This window comes from Pipistrellus kuhlii, unplaced genomic scaffold (assembly GCF_014108245.1).
Source record: "Pipistrellus kuhlii isolate mPipKuh1 unplaced genomic scaffold, mPipKuh1.p scaffold_m20_p_158, whole genome shotgun sequence".
Classification (NCBI taxonomy): domain Eukaryota; kingdom Metazoa; phylum Chordata; class Mammalia; order Chiroptera; family Vespertilionidae; genus Pipistrellus; species Pipistrellus kuhlii.
Window position 1 is genome coordinate 55,838 of NW_023425469.1, and position 24,528 is coordinate 80,365.

General features: G+C 39.9%; 1 protein-coding gene across 5 annotated transcripts in view; it reads right to left on the reverse strand.

Annotated features, from left to right (window-relative positions):
- Positions 1-21,280: 21,280 nt before the first annotated feature.
- The window catches only part of RPGR (retinitis pigmentosa GTPase regulator), a 61,258-nt gene continuing 58,010 nt past the window's right edge, over positions 21,281-24,528 (reverse strand). For 4 of the 5 annotated variants that reach the window (XM_036439486.2, XM_036439485.2, XM_036439484.2 and 1 more), the window contains one exon: positions 21,281-22,097. In XM_036439486.2, coding sequence (XP_036295379.1) covers positions 21,891-22,097 — 207 coding nt within the window. In that variant the 3' untranslated portion in view covers positions 21,281-21,890. The remainder of the gene's footprint in view (positions 22,098-24,528) is intronic. The other variant, XM_045582261.1, reaches the window with a different exon arrangement.

Below are 24,528 nucleotides of genomic sequence, written 5' to 3' on the forward strand. Positions count from 1 at the left end.
CTTTAGATTCCTGTCTGCCCCTCCCTAGGAGAGTCCTATTGGCAGCGAACGAGGAAGCTAGCCACTGGAAGGGCTTCTGTGCTCTGCTTGGATGGGGCAGAGTCTTGGGTGGTGCAGACAAGCTTTATTCAGCCCCTCCTACGAGGGTCTGGTTTCTGAGACCCGCAGTAATGGCCGCTGGCTTCACACACCTCCGAGAGATCTCTGCCCACTGCCTGACAGTCTGGCCTCTCCCTGTCTGGGGCCGTCTATCAGCGCAATAGAGTGGTTCTGTTTTCCTCCAGAACAAGAATGCCAGCTGAGCATTAGCTCTCCGCCCTCTCTGCGCTCAGGGAGCAAGCCAGCAGTGAAGTCGGGTGGCCGCTTTTTGGCACACACAGTTCTCCGCACCTTCACAGTTCCTGAGGTTCAGTGCGCCTTCTTTCTCCTTCCCAGATCGTAGAGCCTCCTCTCAGCCAGCCGTCTGGTGCTTCAGGGTGATGTTTCCCCTGCTTTTCAGTTCTAAATTCAAATTTGATGTGGTAGGCTGCATTCAGGTGTCTACCCTATGCCGCCATCTTGGTTTTCTCTCTGCTTCTTCATATTTTAAATCTTTGACTTGATTCTTGGGATCCTCTAGTCTGCTGTTGGATTTCTGTATATTATTCTTTATTTTGGTCAGTGTATTCTTAATTTTTGATTGGGCCTTTTTCATATCCTTGAAAGCCTCACTAAATTTCTCAGAGGTTTATAGAAGAATTTTTAAAAAATATATTTTATTGATTTTGTACAGAGAGGAAGGGAGAGAGATAGAGAGTTAGAAACATCGATGAGAGAGAGTCATCGATCAGCTGCCTCCTGCACACCCCCTACTGGGGATATGCCCGCAACCAAGGTACATGCCCTGGACCGGAATCGAACCCGGGACCCTTCAGTCCCCAAGCCGACGCTCTATCCATTGAGCCAAACCGGTCTTGGCTATAGAAGATTTTTTGAGTAACATTATAACCATGGTTTTGAACTCTATAGCCAGTATTTTTCTTTTATCTATTTCTTTCATTTGTGACTTGTTTCTCTGTCTCTGCATTTTGGCTGCTTCTTTGTGTTTGCTTCTATGTACTGGGTAGCTGCTAAGACTCCTTGAGTTGATAGAGTGGCTTTGTGTGGTTTGTGTCTTACAGGGCCCAGTGGTTCAGCCTCCCTAGTCACCTGAGGTGGACGTTCTTGGCCGCTTTTTCTCCCATTTTTATTTTTATTTTTATTTTTATTGGAAAGCAAGCTCTAGCCTTGCAGTTACTGGGATCCCTTGGCCATAGTGTGCACCTCCAGGCCTTGCTGCACCCCTTCCCTCTCCTCCTGAGTTGAGCATTAGCCTTGCCTTTGCCCTCTTACAATCTGGGACCACTTGGACGATGTAGCAGTCCACCAAGTAGCAGGTGGCCAGGGAGGAGCCTGAACCAGGGCTGGGTGCCACGCAGTTCAGGCTCATCCTGGTTGCTGCACCTGCTGTTGCTGCTTGATAGTGCTGCTGTGGGTCGCCAGCCATAAGCCCAGCTACTGGCTGAATGGAGCTCCCCCTGTGGGAGCGCACTGACCAACGGGGGGAGGGGAGGCAAGTTCCTGCATTGAGCATCTGCCCCCTGGTGGTCAGTGTGCACCATAGTGACTGGACAACCAGTAGTTCTAGTCATTCTGCTGTAACGGTCACTGGGCTTTTATATACACATATATATCAGAATTTTTTTTCTTTTCTCCTACCTTTATCATTTACTACAGGCCCAGTGATGAATTTGTGCACGGGTGGGGGGTCCTTCAGCCTGCCTGGTGATCAGAGCCAATTGGGGTTATCTAACCCAGTCTCTATCGGGCCAATCGGAGCCCATTGGCTGGGGGCAGGGACCACAAAAGGTTGACCGACCGTGGGAGGTTAGCTGTGGGAGTGCACTGACCACCAGGGCGAAGATACTGCTTTGAGCATCTGGTGGTCAGTGCTCATCATAGTGACCATTCAACTGGTCATTTGGTCAACCGGTCATAACAGTCACTTAGGCTTTTTATATATATCTATATCTATATCTATCTATATCTATTTATATCTATCTATATCTATCTATCTATATCTATATCTATATCTACAATATATCTATATCTATATCTATATCTATATCTATATCTATCTATCTCTGAAATATCTTACTAATACTTAACTTTACACTGAGTGGCCAGATTATTATGATCTCTGAACACAATAATCTGGCCATTCATAAAAAGCTAATATGCAAATTGTCCCCTCAACCAGGAGTTCAACCGGCAGACAGACAAGCCAACCACCCATGTCCCCTCCTCCTGGCCAGGCTGGCTGGACCCCACCTATGCACGAATTCATGCACTGGGCCTCTAATATATATTTTGAATGGCCAGATTATTATGTGTTCAGAGATCATAATAATCTGGCCACTCAATATATATCTCAGTTATAAGACAGCAAAGGAAGTGTGTGAATCATCTTGGAAAAGAATGAACATCATGCAAGTATAAAAAAAGAAATTTGAATTCTCTTCTGGGGAAAGGGTTAGCATTTTTTTATTTGTATGCAGGATAGTTGTATCATGTGAAGCAGAACTTTGGTATTGTCTTTATTCAGAGATTAAGTATACTTTAAGGAAATGCGTATGGATGCCAAATCGGCTAGGAGTGGATTTTAATGGCTTTATAATGTGTCAACTTGGCTGGACTAAGGTACATTTCCCAGAATTTATTCTCTTGTTTGTTTTCAGTTAAAATCAGTCACAGTGATTCTTGGGAGATTTGGAGACTGGAAGGGAAGCAGTGGCCATTTTGTAGCTCACATATGGTGCAGATTTGCTGACTTACCTCATTGGTATGAAGCAGTAATTGGGCCTGCAAGTGCTATTTCTTCCCCTGATCCTCCTTTGGTTGCTTCAACTTGTAGGCCAGGTGTGTGTGTGTTTAGCAGTTGTGACAAAGAGACCCACTTTTGCTTAATATACTCATCATTAACGTCAGTGGCAACAAACACTAATATGAGTTCCAGTCTTACTCATGGGGCTCCAGCTCGTGTTTGTTGGTTCCAGCCTGCTCTTGGTCTCCCCGCTCCAATTTACATCTTTCCTTCCCTACTGCCTAACCCAGTGGTTGGCAAACTCATTAGACAACAGAGCCAAATATCAACAGTACAAAGATTGAAATTTCTTTGGAGAGCCAAATTTTTTAAACTTAAACTTCTAATGACACTTCTTCAAAATAGACTCGCCCAGGCAGTGGTATTTTGTGGAAGAGCCACATTCAAGGGGCCAAAGAGCTGCATGTGGCTCGTGAGTAGCAGTTTGCCAACCATGGGCCTAACCCATGAACTTCAAGCTCTAATATTAGACTCGACAACAGTCATACAGAAATCACTTAGCCATCTCCCATAGTTGCATAAGAGCAATTAACAATAACAAATGCATATTGGCCTTATGCAGTATATATCTTCTATTGATTTTTCTGCTCTGGTAGAACTTGGACTGATAGAGGCAAAGAGCCAGTACGGGGCTACCATGAATTTAGTTTTGAACATGTTACGATTGTGATGCAGGTGAAACAACAATGTAGAAGAAGGTTAGTGTTAAATTTTTTTTTGAAATTCAGTAGATAAGATGAAGAGAGGGGTATATATTTGAAATGCTTGCATGGAGCTGAAGCCATTGCAGTGGATGAGATCATTGAGGATACTGAAGAAAAGGGGAGAAAAAAAAGGATATACAACTCAAACAGGGAAAAGTGAAGGAAGCCATAACAAATATCAGATTCTGGATCTTGACAAGGGGATATTGGAGACTGAAGGGCATTGTTTTTTTGTTTGTTTTGTTTTGTTTTTGACAGATAAAACCTGTGTAAATATATACAAGGGACCTTGACCCAGGACTAGCGGCTGAAAGAAAATGGCACAAAGTGAGAACACATCGGTTAGATCCTGTGACATATCTATTTTCTATAGGATTGAGCCAAAAACTTCAAAGCCCTAACCTTGGCTTGTAATGTGGTTTGTGGCACTAAGCTCATAGCCTAACAGAGTAACAGAGAAGCAGGAATCCAGGACACTTCTGAGGCAGGAATACCTTACCGTGGTAATGAAGGAAGTCAATTTGTATCCCACAGGCTGTATACTTGAAAAGGAGTGTAACTAGCATGGGACTGGGACTTTGTGCATAAAAACTATCCTCACAGCTCTGTTCAGTGTTTCTCAGTGGTTAGAGCATTGGTTCACCCACCGAAGTCTAGGGCACATACCTGGATTGTGGGTTTGCTCTCCATTTACCAGTCAGGATGAGTGCAGGAGGCACATCGATGTTCTTCTCTGTCTCTCTCTCTTCCCCTTCAATTCTCTCTGAAAAGCAATGGAAAAAATATCCTTGGGTGGGGACTAACCAAAAAATAAAATAAAAATATCCTTAGACACATGCCTCCATCAAACTATTATGTTGATTTCCCAAACAAGACCCCAGTCCTCCGTCCAATGAGATCCACTCAGGGCCTTGCAGAGTTAGTTTTGGCTCTTTCTCCCTTTATTTCCAACAATATTTCTAGGCTTCTAACTTTGAAGATGTTGCAACTGACACCTTAGATAAAGCTGCATTCATTAAACTGTCTCCCCACTCTTCTTAATCCTTGCTGACTCCATTGATATTGGCACATCCTAGGGTCTCTGTCTTTTAGAATGCTGATTCATCCAGAAAGCATGCCCTGGAGGTAACAGACTTGTTACATGCTTCAAGTCAAGGAAGGATGTGTTGGAGGAGATAAAGCTTTCATTTACTCTCTTGTAAGCAACCAAAGGTCAGCATTATTGTGAGGACTTAGACTGGAAAATTAGTCCTGTAGGCTAAATAGGGCTTCCAGTTGCAAGAAGTATAGTTAATACATATCCCCTGAATGTGTGTGCACCAAATAGGATGCCTCTCCCTGTGGCTGTACTCAGGCCCCTTTTTATCCTTTTCCTAAAGACCTCTCTTGAACACTGAGAGTTTCTGGCTCATTGTGATGTCTTCAGGGAGGTCAGAGCACATGCAGAAACCTTGCTGTTTGGCCAGAGCTCTGAGGAATCCAGCCAAGTACAGAAACAAGCCAAGTTTAGAAACAATGAGTTAATAGTCCTTATTAGGTTGCATCTTGCTGTTAGTGATAACTAACCAAATGCTTCATTTAATCAAACCTTGGATTTTTTTTTGTTCCAAGAACTTTTCAAGCATCAGCCTTTCTCTGACTCTGGCAAAAAAAAAGTTGATGCATGGAAAAGTTATGTTTTATACAAAGACCTACAGAGTTGGACACATACAAGCCAAATTGGGATTCTACAGTAATATTTTCAATAGGCTGCTTAAAGTTTTCCTGTATAGCTCTGGTCCTTCTTTCTGCCTGAGTGGGTTAAATTTCTATTTGTCTGGACATATAAGATATAGGCACTTTCCCCAGGCCTCATGCTCACTTCTCTTTAAATGAAGAATACACAGTGATGTGTTTCTTGAGTGTATGATCTGGTACAATGAAAACCAATATTTGTTATATCTTATCCTCAAATGGATGCTATTGCATGATGGTTATGTTATATAGTTTTCCTCCAACTTTTTTTTTCCTTTCAAAAAAGCTGTCCAAAGTCTCTGTCTCCATCAACCCACTCCAATCTGGGTCTGCCCACATTGTTCCTCTGAGATAATTCTTGCTCTCATGACCTGCATGTTATTTGCAGCAACAGACAAGTTAGTCATCATCTTTACACACTTCTCAGAAGCACTCAACAGTAATGACTACCTGTTATTTCTAGTGGCACAAACAATCTTTACATTCCAGGAGAGCACACTATCATGTGTCTGATCTCTCTGAATGCTGCCCAGTCTGTTTGGCCACCAATCATTATCTGGGCAACCACTGAATGTTGAATTCCATGAGTATCTCCATACTCTCCCTTTAGATGATCTCATTCACACAGAGACATTTAATTACCAGCTAAACAATAATAACTCATAAATCTGTATCTTAGGCTCTTCTGTGTGTTCTTTACTCTACTACATAACTTTTATTGATTGTTCAAAATGCATTTCCAACTCCACATATAGTTAATAGATCCAAGACCTATAACTTGCAAACCTCTACCATTCTGTTTCTGTGATTGGTACCACTATTCATCCTTGACTCCTTCCTTCCACTCCATCCAACCCATCCATATGCCCAGTTGATTTTCCTCCTTATCCTTCCTGAATTCTGTTATGTTGCTCCACCTTCATTACCACCCACTGGATTCCTATCAATAATTTTCTAAGTGGTATCCTGCATCTGCTCCTCTCTCTCCTGCAACCTCAGTATACTCAACTTATGAAAGCCAAGCAAACTGTCACTCAGCAGCTTAAAACCCTTTGATTACTGGTCTAGGAAAATAAAACAATAAGATTTTGAGCATAGCATAAAGGCTTTGTTGATCTGCACTCTGTCTACCTATCCAGCTTCAACTCTCACCACCCTTCCCATCACTCACTATATGTCAGTCACACCAATATTCTTTTTGTTTGCACTCTGGGTCTTTGCACATACTTTTCCTTCTGCTTGTTTTCCCAACTTCTTATTCTAGGTAACATCTCCTTATTTTCAGATGTTATCTTAAATGACATTTCAGGAAAGCTCTCCCAGGCTCCATAGGGCTTTTTTCTTACTTGCATCCTAGTCAAGGAGGAGTAGTTCACATAATCGATAACAAGGCTTAGAAGACATAAAGAATGCGAAAGGAGGCATAGGCACAAGAAAATACAAAGTAAGCATCAATAAAACCCAGATCCTGGAAACATGGATATAATGGTGACTTCTTTTTTTATAGAAGCCACAATTTGCTTTTTGGCATGGCCAAATAAATTAGTTGGGGTCAATATTCTGGCAAATACTTGAAGTTATCGGGTCTAGTAATAATTAATGTCGTTTTTAAACATTCGTTTAAAATCTTGCTTGGCGTTGACTTGTATTGACATAACCTTCAAACACGTGGTATCTACAGAACGTGTGAAGTGCAATTAACAAGTTTTGCTTGAAAAAGTTTGTGTTTGGTTTGTTTTTTGTTGCAAAACTAGGGCTAAGAAGATGGCGGATGAAGAGCATATTCGGCACTGCATGCTTTACGAGTTCCAATTAGGAAGAAAAGCAAGTGAGGCTGCAAAAAACATCTGTAGTGCTCTTGGTCAAGATGCAGTTAGCGCCAGAAAATGCCAGCGTTGGTTTGAGAAATTTCGCGAGGGAAATTTTTCGTTAGATGACAAGAGTGGTCGAGGCCGTGTGTCCAATTTTGATCAAGAAGCTCTTCAAGCTCTTTTGGTGCAAAATCCTCAAATTACCCAACAAGAGCTTGCGACAACTTTAAATTGTTCACAAAAAACAATTTCCAATCAATTGCGTGCACTTGGCAAAGTCCAAAAGTTTGGAAAATGGGTTCCTCATGAGTTGACCGACAACAACCGTAATCACAGAGTCACAATTTACAGTTCGCTCCTCTCTCGTCAAAACCGTTTGCCGTTTTTAGAGCAAATTGTTACCGGAGATGAAGAATGGGTGCTGTATGTTAATTTGAAAAGGCGGCCTCAATGGTTGGACAAAAATGAGGCTCCACAGCCCACGCCAAAACCTGACTTGCATGCGAAAAAAGTGATGTTGTGTGTTTGGTGGAATTTTAAAGGAATTCTTCATTATGAACTTTTACCATCTAACCAAACCATTACAAGTGCAGTGTATAGTGCCCAATTGGAAAGGTTAGCCCAAGCTTTAAGAGAAAAAGAACCCGCGCTGATTAATCGGAAGGGCGTAATTCTTCACCACGATAACGCATGACCGCATACTGCAAGAATCACTGCTGAAAAACTGCGCCAGTTAGAATGGGAAGTTCTCCCTCAACTTGCATATTTTCCTGATATTGCCCCTTCCGATTACCATTTGTTTCGTTCTTTGCAAAACTTTCTTCTTGGAAAAAAATTTAATAATGAAGAATGCCTCAAAAATGCATTGACGGAATTTTTTGCATCAAAATCACAAGAATTTTACAACAGAGGGATTAAAATGCTTCCTGAGCGTTGGGCACAAGTAGTAGAAAACAACGGCAACTATATTGTTGATTAAATTTTGTTGTATTGTTTAAATAAATTCAATTTAAAAAAGTATTACTAATAACATGATAGATGTGTGTTTTGTGATAGTCCAACACCTTTTCTAAATGGTACCCCGATTTCTTTCTAGGGAACTACCTCTCCCTATTGTGAAAAATCTGCTGGTATGAGAAATTCAAATTGCTTGCTCTCCATCTCTGGCTATCCAATTGGTTTCAGGAAGTAACATCCATCTAATTATTTCTACTTCTCCAAAACAGTGTAAGGCAGGCACCTTTTCTTGGTCATTTGGACTTTAACCTAGAACAAGAGACAGAAAAATCACAAAATGGTTGGAGTTTTTATTTTTTTAAATCGACATCAGTACCTTGACTGTTCCAATAGTGCCCATTTCCTGTGCACTCCACCCCCAACCAAAGCTGCCCTTCTTTTGCTTGTTTACAAATATTTTTCTTCTACTTTCCTGCCAATATTGTGCACTCCTAAAACCCAACTCACTTTCCACAAATATTCAGTCTCTTTAACAATAGAGCTACCAGACTTTAGCTAGGCACTTAAAATCCCAGATCTGGATAATATTTCGGCATTTCTTGTAATTTGGTGTAGTCATAAGACTAAGTTCTGGTCATTGGATGTAAACAGAAGTAGTGCATGTTATTTTCAATTTGTCTCCCTACAATGAAAGGTTGATGTGCTCTCCCGAGCCTTTCCCTTGGCTGGTTAATTATAAGATCTGGACTTAAGCCATGATGAGCCGTGTAATAAATGAAAGGGCCCTATTGAGGATTGTACAGCAACTTCATTAATCTTGGACAACATAGTTTTGAATTGTGATCTGAGAAACACATACCTTGAATCAGCCTATTAATAGTGGGTCTATGTTGCAGCATCTTGGTGTGAACCTGAATGATATAATTTCCAATACTTTATGATAAAACTGATCTGACATGTCTAAGAAATTCATGTTAATAATATGAAAATATGAATAAAATTCAAACTTTGTGTGTTTTCAGAGTCCAAATATTCGTGGACATGAAATATTTAAACAGAGTTCTGCAGCCAAGAGAAGCCACTGCAGACACTGGAATATTTATAGTGTAAGACAGGAAATGTCATGGTATTTATGTTTCCATAAGGCTAAGGAACCATTTTCATCTTAAATCCAATCTAGAAATTTTTTTCCTGCCAAAGCATAACTTGTATAAAATCTCCTCTTTCACCAATGTGGAACAGAAACCATAGAAGCAGAAAACTCAATTTTCACTAGACAGAGAAACAGAGCCACACCACAGAAAATGTGATCCTATTTCCAGAGTTGCACGATAAAAGCAATGGGCTTTTTGCAGAGTGTTAGGGCAAACCTGACTAGTAATATAGTTGCTACATCCCAGGATTCTAAGTAAACTTTGAGCAATCACTCATGGAAACATAATTTTTAATAAATTTTCCAAAAGACTATATGGCACAGACATTTACTAATTATCAAATACTTAAGTCCTCCCCTACATTAGTGAATTCAAAATTTGTTATTTATTATCAAAAGAAATTTTGAATTATTGTTTATATTTTATGTTGTTTGCATCCAAGTTTTTTTCTTTTAAAAAATATATTTTATTGATTTTTTAAAGAGAGCACGGGAGAGGGATAGAGAGTTAGAAACATTGATGAAAGAGAAACATTGATCAGCTGCCTCCTGCACACCCCACACTGGGAATGTGCCTGCAACCAAGGTACATGCTCTTGACTGGAATCGAACCCTGGACCCTTCAGCCCACAGGCTGACGCTCTATCCACTGAGCCAAACTGGTTAAGGCCCAAGTTTTTTTTTGTTTGTTTGTTTGTTTTTTAATTGGCATATGAATGCATAATTGTTACAACACCATTTATTGAAATGACTGTTTTTTTCTCCACTGCATTGCTTTTGCACCTTTGTCAGAAATCAATTGACCTTATATGTCTGGGCCTCTTTCTGGACTTTCTATTCTGTTTCATTTATCTGTTTGTTTACCTCAATGCCAGTACTGCAGTGTCTTCATTAATGTAAGTTTTTAATAAATCTTGAGGTCAAGGAGTGTTATTCCCCCATATATGTTATTCTTTTTCAAAGTTTTTTTCCCCTCTCTTCTGGGTCCTTTGTATTTTCATATTCATTTTAGAATTAGTCTGTTAATGTCTGCTTAAAAATCCTACTGAGATTTTGATTTGGGTTGAGTTTAATATATAAATTAGTTTGGGAATAATCAGTATTTTAATAGTATTGAAGCTGATCCATGAACTTTAATTTCTCTCAACATTCTATTGTTTTTGATATTCAGATCTTGAAGAACTTTTGTTGTATTTATCTCTAAATATTCAATATTTTCAATGCTATTACAAATGGTACTATATTTCAATTGTTTGTATAATACATAGTATAGAGAACTCAGTAGTTTAATTATTTTTTTTAGAATTCATTGAATTTTATATTTAGACAATCATTTCATCTCCAGACACTATAATTTTTTTTCTTTCCAATCGAAATACATTTTATTTCCTTTAATTGCCTGATTGCACTGATAGAACTTTAGCACAATATTGAATAGGAGTGGCAACAGTAGACACCATAATCTTAGAGGAAAACATTCAGTCATTCACCATTAAGTATGATATCAACTGCAGTTCTTTTGTAAAAAAATGTTCTTTATTGAGTTGAAAAAGTTTATTCATAGTCTCAGTTTGCTAAAAAATTTTACCAGGCATGGATGTTGAATTTTGTCAAATACCTTTTCTTTTGATATTATTATATAATTTTTCTTAGGTCAGTTAATATGGTAAAATACATTGATTTAATTTTGAATGTTAAAACTGGTTTTTATTCCTATGATAAATCCCATTTGGTGATTTTTAAAAATTTATTTTAGAGAGAAAGGGAGAGAGAGAGAAAAAAACATCAATGATGAAGGAGAATCATTGATTGGCTGCTTCCTGAATGCCCTCTACTGGGGATTAGCCCACAACCTGGGCATACACCCTTGACTGAAATCTAACCTGGGACTCTTCAGTCCACAGGCTGACACTCTATCCACTGAGCCAAACCAGCTAGGGCTCCATTTAGTCATTTATTCCTATGATAAAGTTAATATTTTACTTTATTAGAGGCTTGGTGCACAAAAATTTGTGCACAAAAATATGTGTCCCTCAGCCCGGCTTGTGCCATCTCACAGTCCAGGACCCTCAGGGGATGTCTGACTGCCGGCTTGTGGCTCAGTGGCCTTCTGCTGCTGTGCAGCCTGGTGCTTGAACTTCAGCAGCTGCTGCATATGCATGGGCTGGGCCACCACCTTCTCTCCTGTGAACACCATCAAGTGAGTGAGTCAAGCATGGAGGCAGGCTTACCCTGAGTTCTCTGTGCTTCCCTGAGTCACTGAGTTGTTCAGACTGACTACCTTCTACAGAGAAAGACACTAGGATCGGGTCTAAGCCAGCAGTTGGACATCCCTCTCGCAGCCTGGGACCCCTCTGGGGATTTAGCAGTGTGACAAGAGGAAGGTGGCCAGGGAGTAGCCCAAATTGGGCCAGGTGTCGCACTGCTCATGCTCATCCTGGCCTACTGCTCCTGCTGCCACCGCTCTGTAGTGCTGCCCTGGAGCCAGGGGAGGCTCCCCCAGTGGCAGCTGTACTTGCCAGCTGTGAGCCCAGCTTCTGGTTGAGCAGCGCTTCCCCGTTGGGAGTAAACTGACCACCAGGAGCCAACTCCTGCATTGAGTGTTTATCCTCTGGTGGCCAGTGCACATCATAGTGACCAGTCATTCCACTGTAATGGTTTCTTGGGCTTTTATATATATACTAGAGGCCCATTGCACGATATTCATGCAAGAATAGGCCTTCCTTTCCTTGGCTTCACTCCCCACTGCCTGGAAGCTGGCAAGTCCTCACTTTTGTCTGGAGCACCACTCCTGTAGCTCCCTCCACTGCCCCACCGCTCCCTCATAGCAGGCGTCCTGCCCCTCCCAGCCGCTCTACACCTGTATATGCAAATTAACCCTCCATCATTGTTGGGTTAATTTATATACTCACTCTAATTGACTGTGGGCATAGCAGAGCTATGGTCAATTTATATGTTTATCTATTATTATGTAAGACTAGTGGCCCGGTGCACGGAATTCATGCACAGTGAGGGGAGAGGTCCTTCAGCCCAGCCTGCACCTTCTCCATTTTGGGACCCCTCAGGGGATGTCATACCTCTTATAATCTGGAACCGATGGTTCCTAACCACTCACCTATCTGCTTTCCTGGTCACTCCTAACTGCCTTCTTCTGACAGCCTGGTCACTCCTAACGGCCTCTGTCTCGGCCCCCACCATCTTGGCTTTTTCCAAAAGGATGTCCAGAATGATGTCCAGATTAATTAGCATTTTACCATTTTTAAAAATGTTTAAAATATATTTTATTGATTTTTTTTTTTTTACAGAGAGGAAGGGAGAGGGATAGTGAGAAACATCGGTCAGCTGTCTCCTGTACATCTCCTACTGGGGATGTGCCTGCAACCAAGGTACATGCCCTTGATCAGAATCAAACCTGGGACCTTTCAATACAGGTCGATGCTCTATCCACTGAGCCAAACCAGTTAGGGAAGCATGTTACACTTTTATTAGTATAGATAAGTATTTGTCATATTATTTTCTACTTTTCTGTATGTATTTAAAATACTCCAGAATATTTTAAGCTAATTAAAAATGGTCAAGTTGCAGAAAAATAAAAGTTTTGAAATACAACCTGGTAGGCTTGTAAGCAACATCTGCGTAAAAGGGCATAAGTTGCAGTTGGCAACAAAACTTGTTAGGATTGCTTGGTTAATATTCTTTTGTTGGAAAGACATGGTTTGGGCAAAGGAGAAAGGAAACCAGCCCTATAAAAGGGAACATCTGATTGGGCCATTGGCATAGCAGAGAGGGGCAGGTGCGGCTAAGGCCCAGGCTGTCCCACAGGCAAGGATGTCTGTGTGTATGGGAAATCAAAGGACACCTGTCACACTTGAAACACAATTTTCTAACACTCACAATTGCAGAGCTCAGGAAGAATCACTGCTTTTAAAACTGTTATTTCCCTGGCATATAAAATACACATTCATATAAATATACATGCCCTCTTCTGAGTTTCGCCTGCCCTCCACTTTAATATTTGGCTATGGCCTTCTTTTCATGTCAAGGATCTGGATGTACAGACATAGTTTTTAATGGCTACAGTGTTATCCCTGACTGTTTGACGTTACTATGGTTTACTTCACTAGTCCTTTATTGTGGGGCAGGCTGTTTTCGGTTTCCCCTGGCATCAACAACTACAGTAAACAAAATTGCTTATTTGACTGTTAGGACACATTCACAGACATGGAACTCCTGGCCCAAAGCTCATTCACATGAATTGTGATACACATTTCCAAATTGACTTTTTAGGAAGTGCTTCTGTTTGTTTAGTCCATTGGTTTTAAATAAGATTACACTCCCATAAATGGGGTAATAGAAAACTCTTCAATGTGCCTTCGGCAAATCACAAACTCTTGCTGAACTTGAGCGACCCCTTCCGGGCATAGCTGTCTGCGCACTTTTTAAGGGCTCTTTTGAAGGAAGAAAGGAAAGGGATCTGGCACCTCTATAGCTCTCCCATGAGGACAGAGCTGGAAAAGCAAAGTTTCCCAAATAGGTGGAAGAGCAGTAGGGACCCTCCCAGCTGCCCCCTAGGCTCCGGGGATGGAACAGGGCACACGAGGCAGGGCTAGCCCTGGGCGGGCGTGGGGTGGGGTGCGGCAGATTGGCTGTGTCCCCTTTGGCTGCTTACCTGCCAACCCTGAGCAGTAAGAGCCCTCAGCGCCCTTCCCTGTCCCTTCCCTGTCCCTTTTCTCAGGTGGGCAGGCAGGGACAGCGTGTGGTAAGGAGACTGCACTGTTGCTCCCAGTTGACTCCCGAATCCTGAATGCTGTGTTACTGAGAAACCTTAGGCTGGGACAGGCCACCAAGCACAGGACCAGAAGGATCCAGGCTGGAGGGTGAAGTCCAGTGAGGCATGGGTGGCTTGGTCAAGGGCCCTGTGTGGATGTGGGCATGTGAGTGCTTGTGTATCACTGGGGTCCACGCTCATGCACACACCCACATGCTCACATTCTGGCTCTGCACCCTCTGCCACCAGGAACCTCCATGGAGCCTGCCATGAGCTCAGATGCATCCAGTCTCAGCACCAAGCAAGTATGAGAAAGTTTCCCCAGACTGACTCCTACCTCGCAAGTGGTAGGTGGAACCCAGACTGATGCTCCACCTCCCTCCTCCTACCTCCTGCCTCCCACCTCCTACCACACACGCCTACTCAGGCAGTAATAGGGAGCTCTGGAGGGAGTTCTGAGCCCCAGCTGGGGGCGGTGGCCACAGGAAGCTATGGGCCTCAGGTTTGAAAGTCAGCCATAAACCCCAATCACAGAAAACTCAACTTTCTGCCACGCTCCAGCTGGGGCCCAGAGCTCCCTTCTGCTGCTGCACCCCAGCCAGGGCCCATGGCTCAGCCATTTGGTCATCCTTCACTGCCCCTCCTGCTGTCCTGGTCGCCCCATGCAGTCTCCTCTCCATTTGGTCGTTTAGGTCATGATGTACCCTGGCTCTTTATAAGTTAGGACTAGAGGACCGATTCATGAAATTCACACAAGAGTAGGCCTTCTTTCCCTTCGTTGCCAGCACTGGCTTCCCTCTGGTACCCAGAAACTGTGCTTTCCTTGCAGCCCTGGCTTCGTCTGGAAGATCATCCAGAAGGAGTTCTGGAAGGGTGTCTGGTCTAATTAGCATATTATGCTTTTATTATTATAGATATGCAATTTATTGTTTGATTCGATCTAAAAATGTAAAAAAAATTATATCTATGTTCATGAAGGGAATTAACATAAAGTAAATCTCAACTTTTAGAGTCTAATCTCTTTCATTCTTACTAAAACTATTATGGGTTGAATTGTGTTTTCTCTAAAACATATGTTTGTGTGTAATAGCTTTTTCTATCAGAGTAAGATTGTTGGCCTTATAGAATGAGTTGGGATGTATTCCTTCCTCTTCAATTTTCTCTCTATGAGTTTATGGGAGCTGTTGTTACTGCATATGGTGGTAAGCCTTAAGTCACTGTAGGTAGCAGGGCTAGCAGTCAGAAAAGCTGAACATGATGTGAAAGAAAGGACAAACAGAAACCTCCAAAGATAACAATCTGTGGGCCCAGCTGCTATCCCGTGCTAATGGATAAGCAAACATGTCATCAGCAATGTGTACATTCTGCAGTGTCGCCTAGCACCTAACACTAACCTTCAGATCATTTTCACCTTTTAAAATCTCTTGTTGCCAACCAGATACTAGAACCACAAAAGGAAGGAAATTCTGGGAAACATAGTTACAGGTTAGCTAAGTTGACACAGTACAAAGTTAATACATGTAGCCTAATTTAATATAGATCTCAAAGGAAATAATGTGACCAGAATAAGACTTATAAAAGAACTAGAAGCCTAGTGCACGAAATTCATGCAGGGTGTGTGTGTGTGTGTGTCCCTCAGCCCAGCCTGCACCCTCTCCAATCTAATACATCCCTCTCACAATCTAGGACTGCTGGCTCCCAACCGCTCACCTGCCTGCCTTCCTGATTGCCCCTAACTGCTTCTGCCTGCCAGCCTGATCACCCCCTAAACACTCCCCTGCCAGCCTGATCAATGCCTAAACTGCTCCCCTTCCAGCACGAATGCCCCTAACTTCCCTCTCCTGCTGAGCTGGTTACCCCTAACTGCTCTCCTCTGCTGGCTTGGTCCCCCCCAATTGCCCTCCCCTGCAGGCCTGATCCCCCCCAACTGCCCTCCCCTGCAGGCCATCTTGTGGTGGCCATCTTGTGTCCACATGGGGGTGGCCATCTTATGTGTTGGAGTGATGATCAGTTTGCATATTACCTCTTTATTATATAGAATTGGAGTAAAGTACATCAAAACAAGATAAAAAAGATCATTTTCTTAGCCACACCTAGCTATGAATATTCATCAATTCTTCAGACAGAAAAAGAAGAAAATGAATGTAGAAAATTAGTTACAGTGCTCTACACAATTTAAAGTGTAGTAGTTAAGAACACAGTTTTTATAAAGTCAGACATCATACTTATAAGCTGTGTGTTCTTATGCAAGTTTATTTTCTCTGTGACTCATTACTATACCTGAAAATGGGGATACTAAATCTATTATAGTCTTATTTTGAAGATGAAATGTTTAAATAAAAAGAAAGCATTTTGAACAGTGCGTGGTGCATAAATTATTTTTAAATACTAATGTTATAATTATATATAATCATGCTTTAACCATATAATATGTACATTTATGATTCTCAATAAATGTCTATGTTGTCTTCATAAAGTCCTGAGTGAAATGCTTCCTCCATGTGTTATGTGTTTCTGCTTGTTGGTTGTAGGCAAGATTCTAATGTGCAGAATGGGGAAATTCAAGTTTACAGTCTTTTGTTGACTGCTTCCATTTGAGAAAGTGTCTGCATCAATATACACCTCATTATCACGAATTACTGCCACTTCTGTATATTTATATATCTCAACATAAGCCATATGACCTAGAAAAATGATATATTCATATCCATGAATAACCACAGAGAAAGCAAAAACTGTCTTTAAAAAGTAAAACAAAACTCTTAAACTCTGTGTGTTCAGTGAAAACTTCTCAGGTATATAAAGCCAAGATATACAAGTAAGTGCCACAGTGGTTTATCAGACTTAATTCTGGATCTGGGATGATTTTCACTATAATGTGTGCACAGGTATATATGTGTCTGCAAATGTATATAAGTATGTGTGTGTGTTTTATAGGCTATTACCAAGTCAGAGTCTGTATTTAGTAGATTTTCATAGCTAATTTGGCTGATTGTATTTTGTTAACTTAAAAACATTCAGTACCTTTTTTGGTGATAGGCCTGGGGAGCCATGATTGTGTAAGATGAAACTGGTTAAGGAAATTTGTAATACAATAGAACCATCTCCTTTTGTAACTTAGGAGTTTCATCCTATAAAATATATTTTAAAGTATATAAAAATATTACCCATACCAATAACATGTGTACCATATGTATTAGCACATATGATAAATTGGATGTGGTCAATAGAATGGGCATTGCAAGGTACTCAGAAAACACACACATTGAATATAACTTATCCCATTTTTCACTCTCAACTTAACAGCTAGAAAATGATTCTCACCATTACAGTGCTTCAGTTTGAGAGCTACAGATCACACAAAATAATCTCAACTTTTAGAGTCTAGTCTCTTACATTCTTACTAAAATATTATTTTAGGGTTGTGTTTTCTCTAAAATATGTTAAAAGTCCTAATCCCCAGTACTTTAAGCTGTTGAGCATCTTTACCATCATTACTCTGAACTCTGTTTAAGATAAATTGCTTATTTCTGCTTCATTTATCTCTTCTTCTGAATAATTCTCTAGTTCTTCCATTTGGGAGTTGTTTCTTTGTCTCCTCATTTTGGCTGTTTGGGTTTGTGACTATGTATTAGGCAGATCCTCTATGACTCTCAATCTCTAGTGCAGGACAGTGTAAAATGCTCTTTCTGACTAATTAGATCAGGCAAAGTCTTAAAGCCTCCAGAGACTGCCTCTTCTTACGGACTGATAGGATTTCAACTTGAATTGCCCCCTGGCAATCATCCACAGGTATAGTGAAAGTTGTTTTCAATAGGATGTGGCAGTTGCTTCTGCCTGGAGGCTATTTTTAGTCTCTTAAGTGGCCTTAGGGCAAGATGTTTTCCAATAGGGTGTGTCAACTGTCTTCCCTCCAGGCAAGGTCACCTCTTTAGCCAATATCTGTTTGGGAAAGATGTCCTCTGCTGCATTAAGGAATGACTCAGCCCAGGAAACTTGGGGTGTCTGCCTTCTGAGCTCTAACCTCCAAGTCCTCAGTCCTGGCTTATGCTCACACAGCTCCAGTCCACTCTGCCCTTCCTCTGCCAGAGCACAAGGTGGGTGGCTGCACAGGGAATTTTGTGCATTGGCCCGTAAAGAAGGTGCCTTAATTTCCAGCTGTCTCTCCCTAGCAGACAGCACCCCTGCTGCTTTTCACAGCCAGATGTTATTGGATACCCTTCTCAGTTTTGGTGCTCTCTGCTGGGGGCCGAGCTTGGGGATTAGACCTCAGAGTTCTCAGTGGCAACGCTCCACAGCTGAGATATCTCTCTGGGACTTCGGTTGCTGACTGAGTACCCAGCCAGCCCTTTCATGCTTCCACCCCTCCTACCAGTCTCTATGTGATCTCCACTTTTAGTCCTTGGTGATCAGGGCTCTCTCCTGTGAGTTTTCCATTGATTATTCAGGGAGTTCTTCTGTCTTTTAGTTGTAATTCCAGTTTGTTCCTGGGAGCAAGTCTATGTAGCATCCACTTACTCTGCCACCATTTTTAATCTCCCTCAGTACTTCAGAATGCCATATTGTTTGCAAACAGGGCCATTAAGGATATAAATTAAAATGAGATCATTAAGGTGGGTTCTAATCAGATATGATTTGTATCCTTATTTAAAAAAAAGAAAATTTAGAAATGGCGACAGACACGCACAGAAAGAAGACAATGTGAAGAAACATAAGGAGAATGCCATATGAGGACACAGGTTGGAGTGATATCCTGTATCGATAAGCCAAAGAATGCCTGAGGCTACCAGAAGCAGTAGAGAGGTATGGCACATCCCAGTGCCTTCAGAGGGAGTAAGGCCCTGCCAATACATTTATTTTGGAGTGCTGGCCTACAGAACTGTGAGACAATACATTTTTATTGTTTTTAAGTATCCCAGTGTGTGGTCCTCTGTTACAGAAGCCCTAGGAAATGTAAGAACCTTTTCAGAATTGTACAGTTTCTTCTTCATACAAAGGAAGGTCTTAATGAATACCAATATTTCCTTTATTTTTAATATTTCAATATGGGATTGAATACTATTTCATAAGACTAAAATCCTATCACTACTGGCATTCTGTAAATTAATATCTATAACATTTGGTCCATCATAATCTGAACAATATCAATGACCCTCTAATGTTCAAGAGATTCTGTTTTCAGCTCCCAAAAAGGTCAGTAAAAAAATATCCAAAGAAACAGTACTATAGGAAAAGAAATTAATGACAAAGAATAGAAGGGGAATAGTTTAGGGATTAAAGTAACCATTTCAATTTTTATTAAAACTATAAGGTTATTAATGTAGCTTTTATTTTTGAAACTAGTTTAAATTGATAATTTAATTCTATCAACAATCTTTTCTTCTTGGGTTCTTAAATGTTAGTTATTTTTTGTTTGTTTGTGTGTTTAGTGTTCACTGATCTCCTTTTCATCCTATTAGGAAACTTAGGTTTTTAAATTACCCTAACATCTCTAAATGATGATGTGTTTTATTTTACTTCACTATACTGTGACTTCTATTTTCTTAGTTTCTGGTATAATATCTGGCATGTAGGAAGTGTTCAGTATTTCAATGTAAAAGCCAAATATGAAACCAAAATTGGAAAATAAATATAATCTAATCATTACTCCAAGGGAAGATGGCTGGTATAATGTTATTTATAATGGTTTTTATAAAAGTATTTATAAAAGTACCACGAAAAATGACTGTGTTGATCCTCAATGAACCACCTTATTAAAAATCTGAATTGTTCTGACACCTCTGACAAAACAGGGATACTTTGTCAGTTTGTTTGTCTTATGTTCATCTCTTCCAAGTGCTTTGACTTAATCCTTCCTTTTCTCCTTTATAATGAACAGCCAAACGAGTAGTATGGCAAGTAGGCTCTAAAATGGCCCCTGTGATCCTTGCCTCCCAGTCTTCATATCCTTGTGTCATGCCCTCATCTTGAGTGTGAGAGGGGCCTGTGACTTGCTTCTAAAACAGTATGTCAAAAGTGATGGGATATCACTTCCCTAATTTTCTGATACTTGTCTTGCTATTAGATTCTATTGACTCTTTTTAATAAAGGAAGCCACCATATGGAGAATCCCTTCAACAGAATAAGACTGGTATTAATTTATATTGCTACATGACAATTACCATAAACTTGGTGGATTAAAACTACAGTATTCATGGGCCAGGAGCCTGGGAACTGATTAACTGGGTCCTCTGTTCAAGGCCTCATAAGACTTCAGCCAGTGCTGTGGTCTCATCTAAGGATTGGGTTCCTCTTCCAGGCTCATTGGTTGTTGGCAGAATTCAGTGCCTTCCAGTTGTAGGATGGAGGCCCTCAGATACTAGAGGCTTCTCACTTTCCCCTGGCACATGTCCCTCTCCATATTGTGGCAGTTTGTTTCTTCAAGGCCAATAGAAAAGCATCTCTACTTCTCTGACTTCTTCCATCTCTGAGTTCTAGAGTCTCTTTGAAAGGGCTCACCTGATTAGGTTAGGCCTACCTAGGGTTATTTCCCTTTTGCTTAAAGTTAACATTAGGAAACTTAATTACATCTGTAAAACCTTTCATATAATGTAACCTAAGTGATATCTCTCCATAATCCCTCACCCACACTCAAGGGGAAGGGATTATTCAGGGCAAGTATGCCAACAGGCAGGAACCTTGGGGGCTATCTTAGAATTCTGCCTACCACTACTGGCCTAATTCCTATTTGTGAGCTTTATTTCCACTTGGCTCATATAGTTTAGATTTTGGCAAAGTAGTTTTTCAATACTGTACTATTACTATAAGTGGAAATAGCAAAACATTTTATTAAGTTTATCTTTAACCTTGTGCATAAGGCACAAAGATGATGTTTCTTTATTTAACTGATATTGCTTTTTATTTGTTTTCTTCTTCAATCACAGTGGTCACTGTGATTGAAGAAGAAAATGTTCAGAAGCTAGAATGGGGACAATGAATGTAGTTTGCTCCATTAAATAAGCATCATTTGTGAGCATAGGAAAGCAATGTCTCTATTGGTGTAGACTAAATAGCTTTACCCTTTCTATACTTGTGGCAGAGCACTGTGTGTTAGAACCAACTGTCAATGCTAGAAACAGCTGAAATAGCAAGACTGGGTATGTTTGGTTCTCCTGTGGTAGGGATCTGTGGTCAAAGACTCCAGATCCATATAATCTGCAATGTCTTCATGCCAAATCACTTCCCTGAAGAAAGGAGTGGGAGGCAAAGAAATTTCAACACAGTTTCTCTATTAAGGTGTACTGTTTACATTTATACAGAAATTTCCTTTACTTAGAAGTAAAAGCATCTTATAGCTTTGAATATTTTAAAATTAGTTTTTTTGGATCCATTTTGTCAATTGAAAAGTCCAAGTACCCCCAAATTTTATTCATAGTCACCTATTTAAACAGTGCAACCAACCAGATATTGTTTATTAAAATATTCTCATTAAAAACAATTTTGACAGTTTTTAAAAATTGCAAATACATTAAAAACTGTTATAGTGTTTTGAGTTTGTAAATATTGCCTTTTGAAATTATAAGATGTAAAACTGTTTAGTTAAACTGTGAAATTTCTTAATTCAACTTTCACATATAAAAATATATTTTTATGGAACACTGAACAGTTAAGGCTACAACACTTAGAGAGTTTGAGATATACATACTGTGAAACTGCTTGTCAAAAATATTATCATAAATAAATATCAAAACTGGTCATACTATTCAAACCAAATAAAACATATTAAATTATATCTTCAAGTTTGTTATCAGAAACATTCCTTAAGAAGTCATGTTTTTCAAGTATAAATTACAATGTGCATGGTGACCACACAAATATATATTTAAAGTATTACACAGGATTTTGATGTTTTCTCAGTATTTGGGGGTGACGTATCCTGATTATTTTGCCCAATGTGGTTCTGTTTGAAATCCTTCTTATTGCTTTTAAAAGCTATTTGATCTCCTAGTGATTTTATTTCTGGAAGTGGCTCATTATTATTCGGCATACTTTTCATACTCATCAGTGACAGTCTTTTAAAAAGGTAAGTCTAGAAAAAACACAAAAAATTCATTTCAGTAAGTGAAATATTCACTTAATAGTATTTGGGGGGGTGCACAATTTTCAACAAGTCAACATTATTTCATCATATCCTTATGGGACACCATATATATATTCTTAGCATTCATAAGCCTTTTTTTTTTTTTTTTTTTTTTTTTTTTTTTTTTTTTTTTTACCAATCACAATCATGATTCCTCCTTGAGAAACTAGCTGGAATATGGCAGAGAAAAGGTAGTTGCCAGGAAGGCAAAAATATACAGGCATGCTTTTGATAGAGAAATTCTCATCTCAGACTTTTATTTATGGGAATGACAATGAATAAAACAATCTATTGACTTCAAACTGGCACTGGATCTTTAACCTCTGTATCTGCAGTCTCTAGCCTTGTGCCTGAGACATAAGAGATACCCAATTAATATATGCTAAGTAAATATAAGAATGAACTAATTCCACAATGAAAATAAATTTTTAATAGTTGGAAAACTTACTGCTTTTTTAATTAGTTTATTAGGGTGGAAGAAAAGCCAATGACACAGTTTTCTGAGTGGCTAACTGTGGATCCAAATAATCAGCATTGACTATAGTTTAGAAAAGCAATATTTGGTAATTTCTAGATCTAACAATCACCTACCAAAAGATCTCTGCTGTCAATGAAAACCATAGGTCCCAACCTAGCTATCTGAATCATTTAAAATTATGAAAACAAAATTCAGTAGTGAATTCTGTCTTGCAGAAGAGTGCAGTTCTTTCTTTTTCTTTTTTAGATTATCCTTAATTAAGAAGAAGGAATACAAAATCCCAAACATATGTTAATTTTGATACTAGAGGCCTGGTGCACTTATTTGTGCACGGGTGGGGTCTGACTGGCCTGCCCCAATCGGGGCTGATCGAGCCTGGGGGGAGGAGGGGCCACAGGCAGTTGGTGGGCTGGCCCTGCCCCTGATGGGGTTGTGTGTGTGGGGGTGATTTGGGGTGGGGCCAGTCAGGGGAAGGGGCTGAGGGTGGTTGGCCAGCTGGCCCTGCCCCCTGTTCGAACTCCTGGTTGAACTTCTGGTGGAGGGGACAATCTGAATTTTAGCCTTTTATTATATAGGATGTGTTAATGAGCTACTTTTCCCAAGTTTTAAAAACAGTTTGGTTTGTTTGGCTTGGATAATGTAAATAGGTGAGAGACACTGTAGATAAAAATGTTATGTGAGAATGATTGAAAAAAAAATCTCATTCAAATAATTTCCTTTTAATAAATATGTAGAATAATAGCATATTCCTTAAGTAGGGAATATACTTATTACTTCTTGATTTTTTAATATAATTTTCATTACCCTTTCTTTCTTTCTTTTAGCCAAGGAAATATGTATCTACTGAAATACATTTTTCTACTAGGTATAAATGAGAATTTAAGCAGAATCAACCTTGAAGACTGAATTCTTCATTCTGGCACTTGTCCTGGCCTAACCTTACCTTTGTCCCATCCACTAGTGCTGGCACTTGAGCACCTTGCTTGGTCCGCTTCTACAAGTGTGTATTATTCTGCCTCCCGCACAGAATTCCTTCCCTGGCTTGGTCCTCTCTCCTGTACTGTATATCTAAATCCTACAACCTACAGGGAATTCTGAAGACTGGAGAGTCTGAATAGTCCCTGAAATCTGACCATGGATTCTAGAATATGCGTTTTCATTTGGTCAGAGGTATGTTTTCCAATAATCTTTTGTGTGTGTGTGTGTGTGTGTGTGTGGCTTCACTTCACTTTTCCTCCCATGATTTTATGCCTCCTGACTCTTTTACTTTTCACCTTCCTCCCTCATATTTGATTTTCTTTTTCAGATACTTTTCCTGAACTCTCATAATTGGAAAAAGTATTCACAGGAATGCTATGAAGCATAGTATATTATAATACTTGTTAAATGTCCTGGTCTACTGGACAGAAAATTTAAAAAGTTTTTTAACCTTGAGCAAATGTTCTGATGATGCATCTGTTATAATTATAAAGCTAATTCAAAGTGTCCTTTGAGCCAGGTCACAATATAATAATCCAAGTTTATCAAATAATTTTTTATAAAGAAAAAATGGTCATAAATTAGTTTTTATCAAAAGATAACAATATGGGCATCATGGCCAAATAGCATTTGAAATTTCTAAAGTAACTCTGAAAGGAATGATTGAAAAGAAATTTCAGAGTGGCATATACCTCCAAAGCTGGCAAAAAACAGGCTGTTTAACTACTCTAAGTATGGTTCCTGGTTTTAATACCTTCAGCTTTCTTCTTTCTTCCTTCCTTATATTTTAAAACTCATTGTCAACCAAAAATATTTACTGAGTATTTACCACATACCAGAAACTGTGATAAGTGATGAGGATACACTGGAAAACAAGGTAGATTATTATATCTGTCCTATGGAGCTGAAGACCAGTGGGGAGAT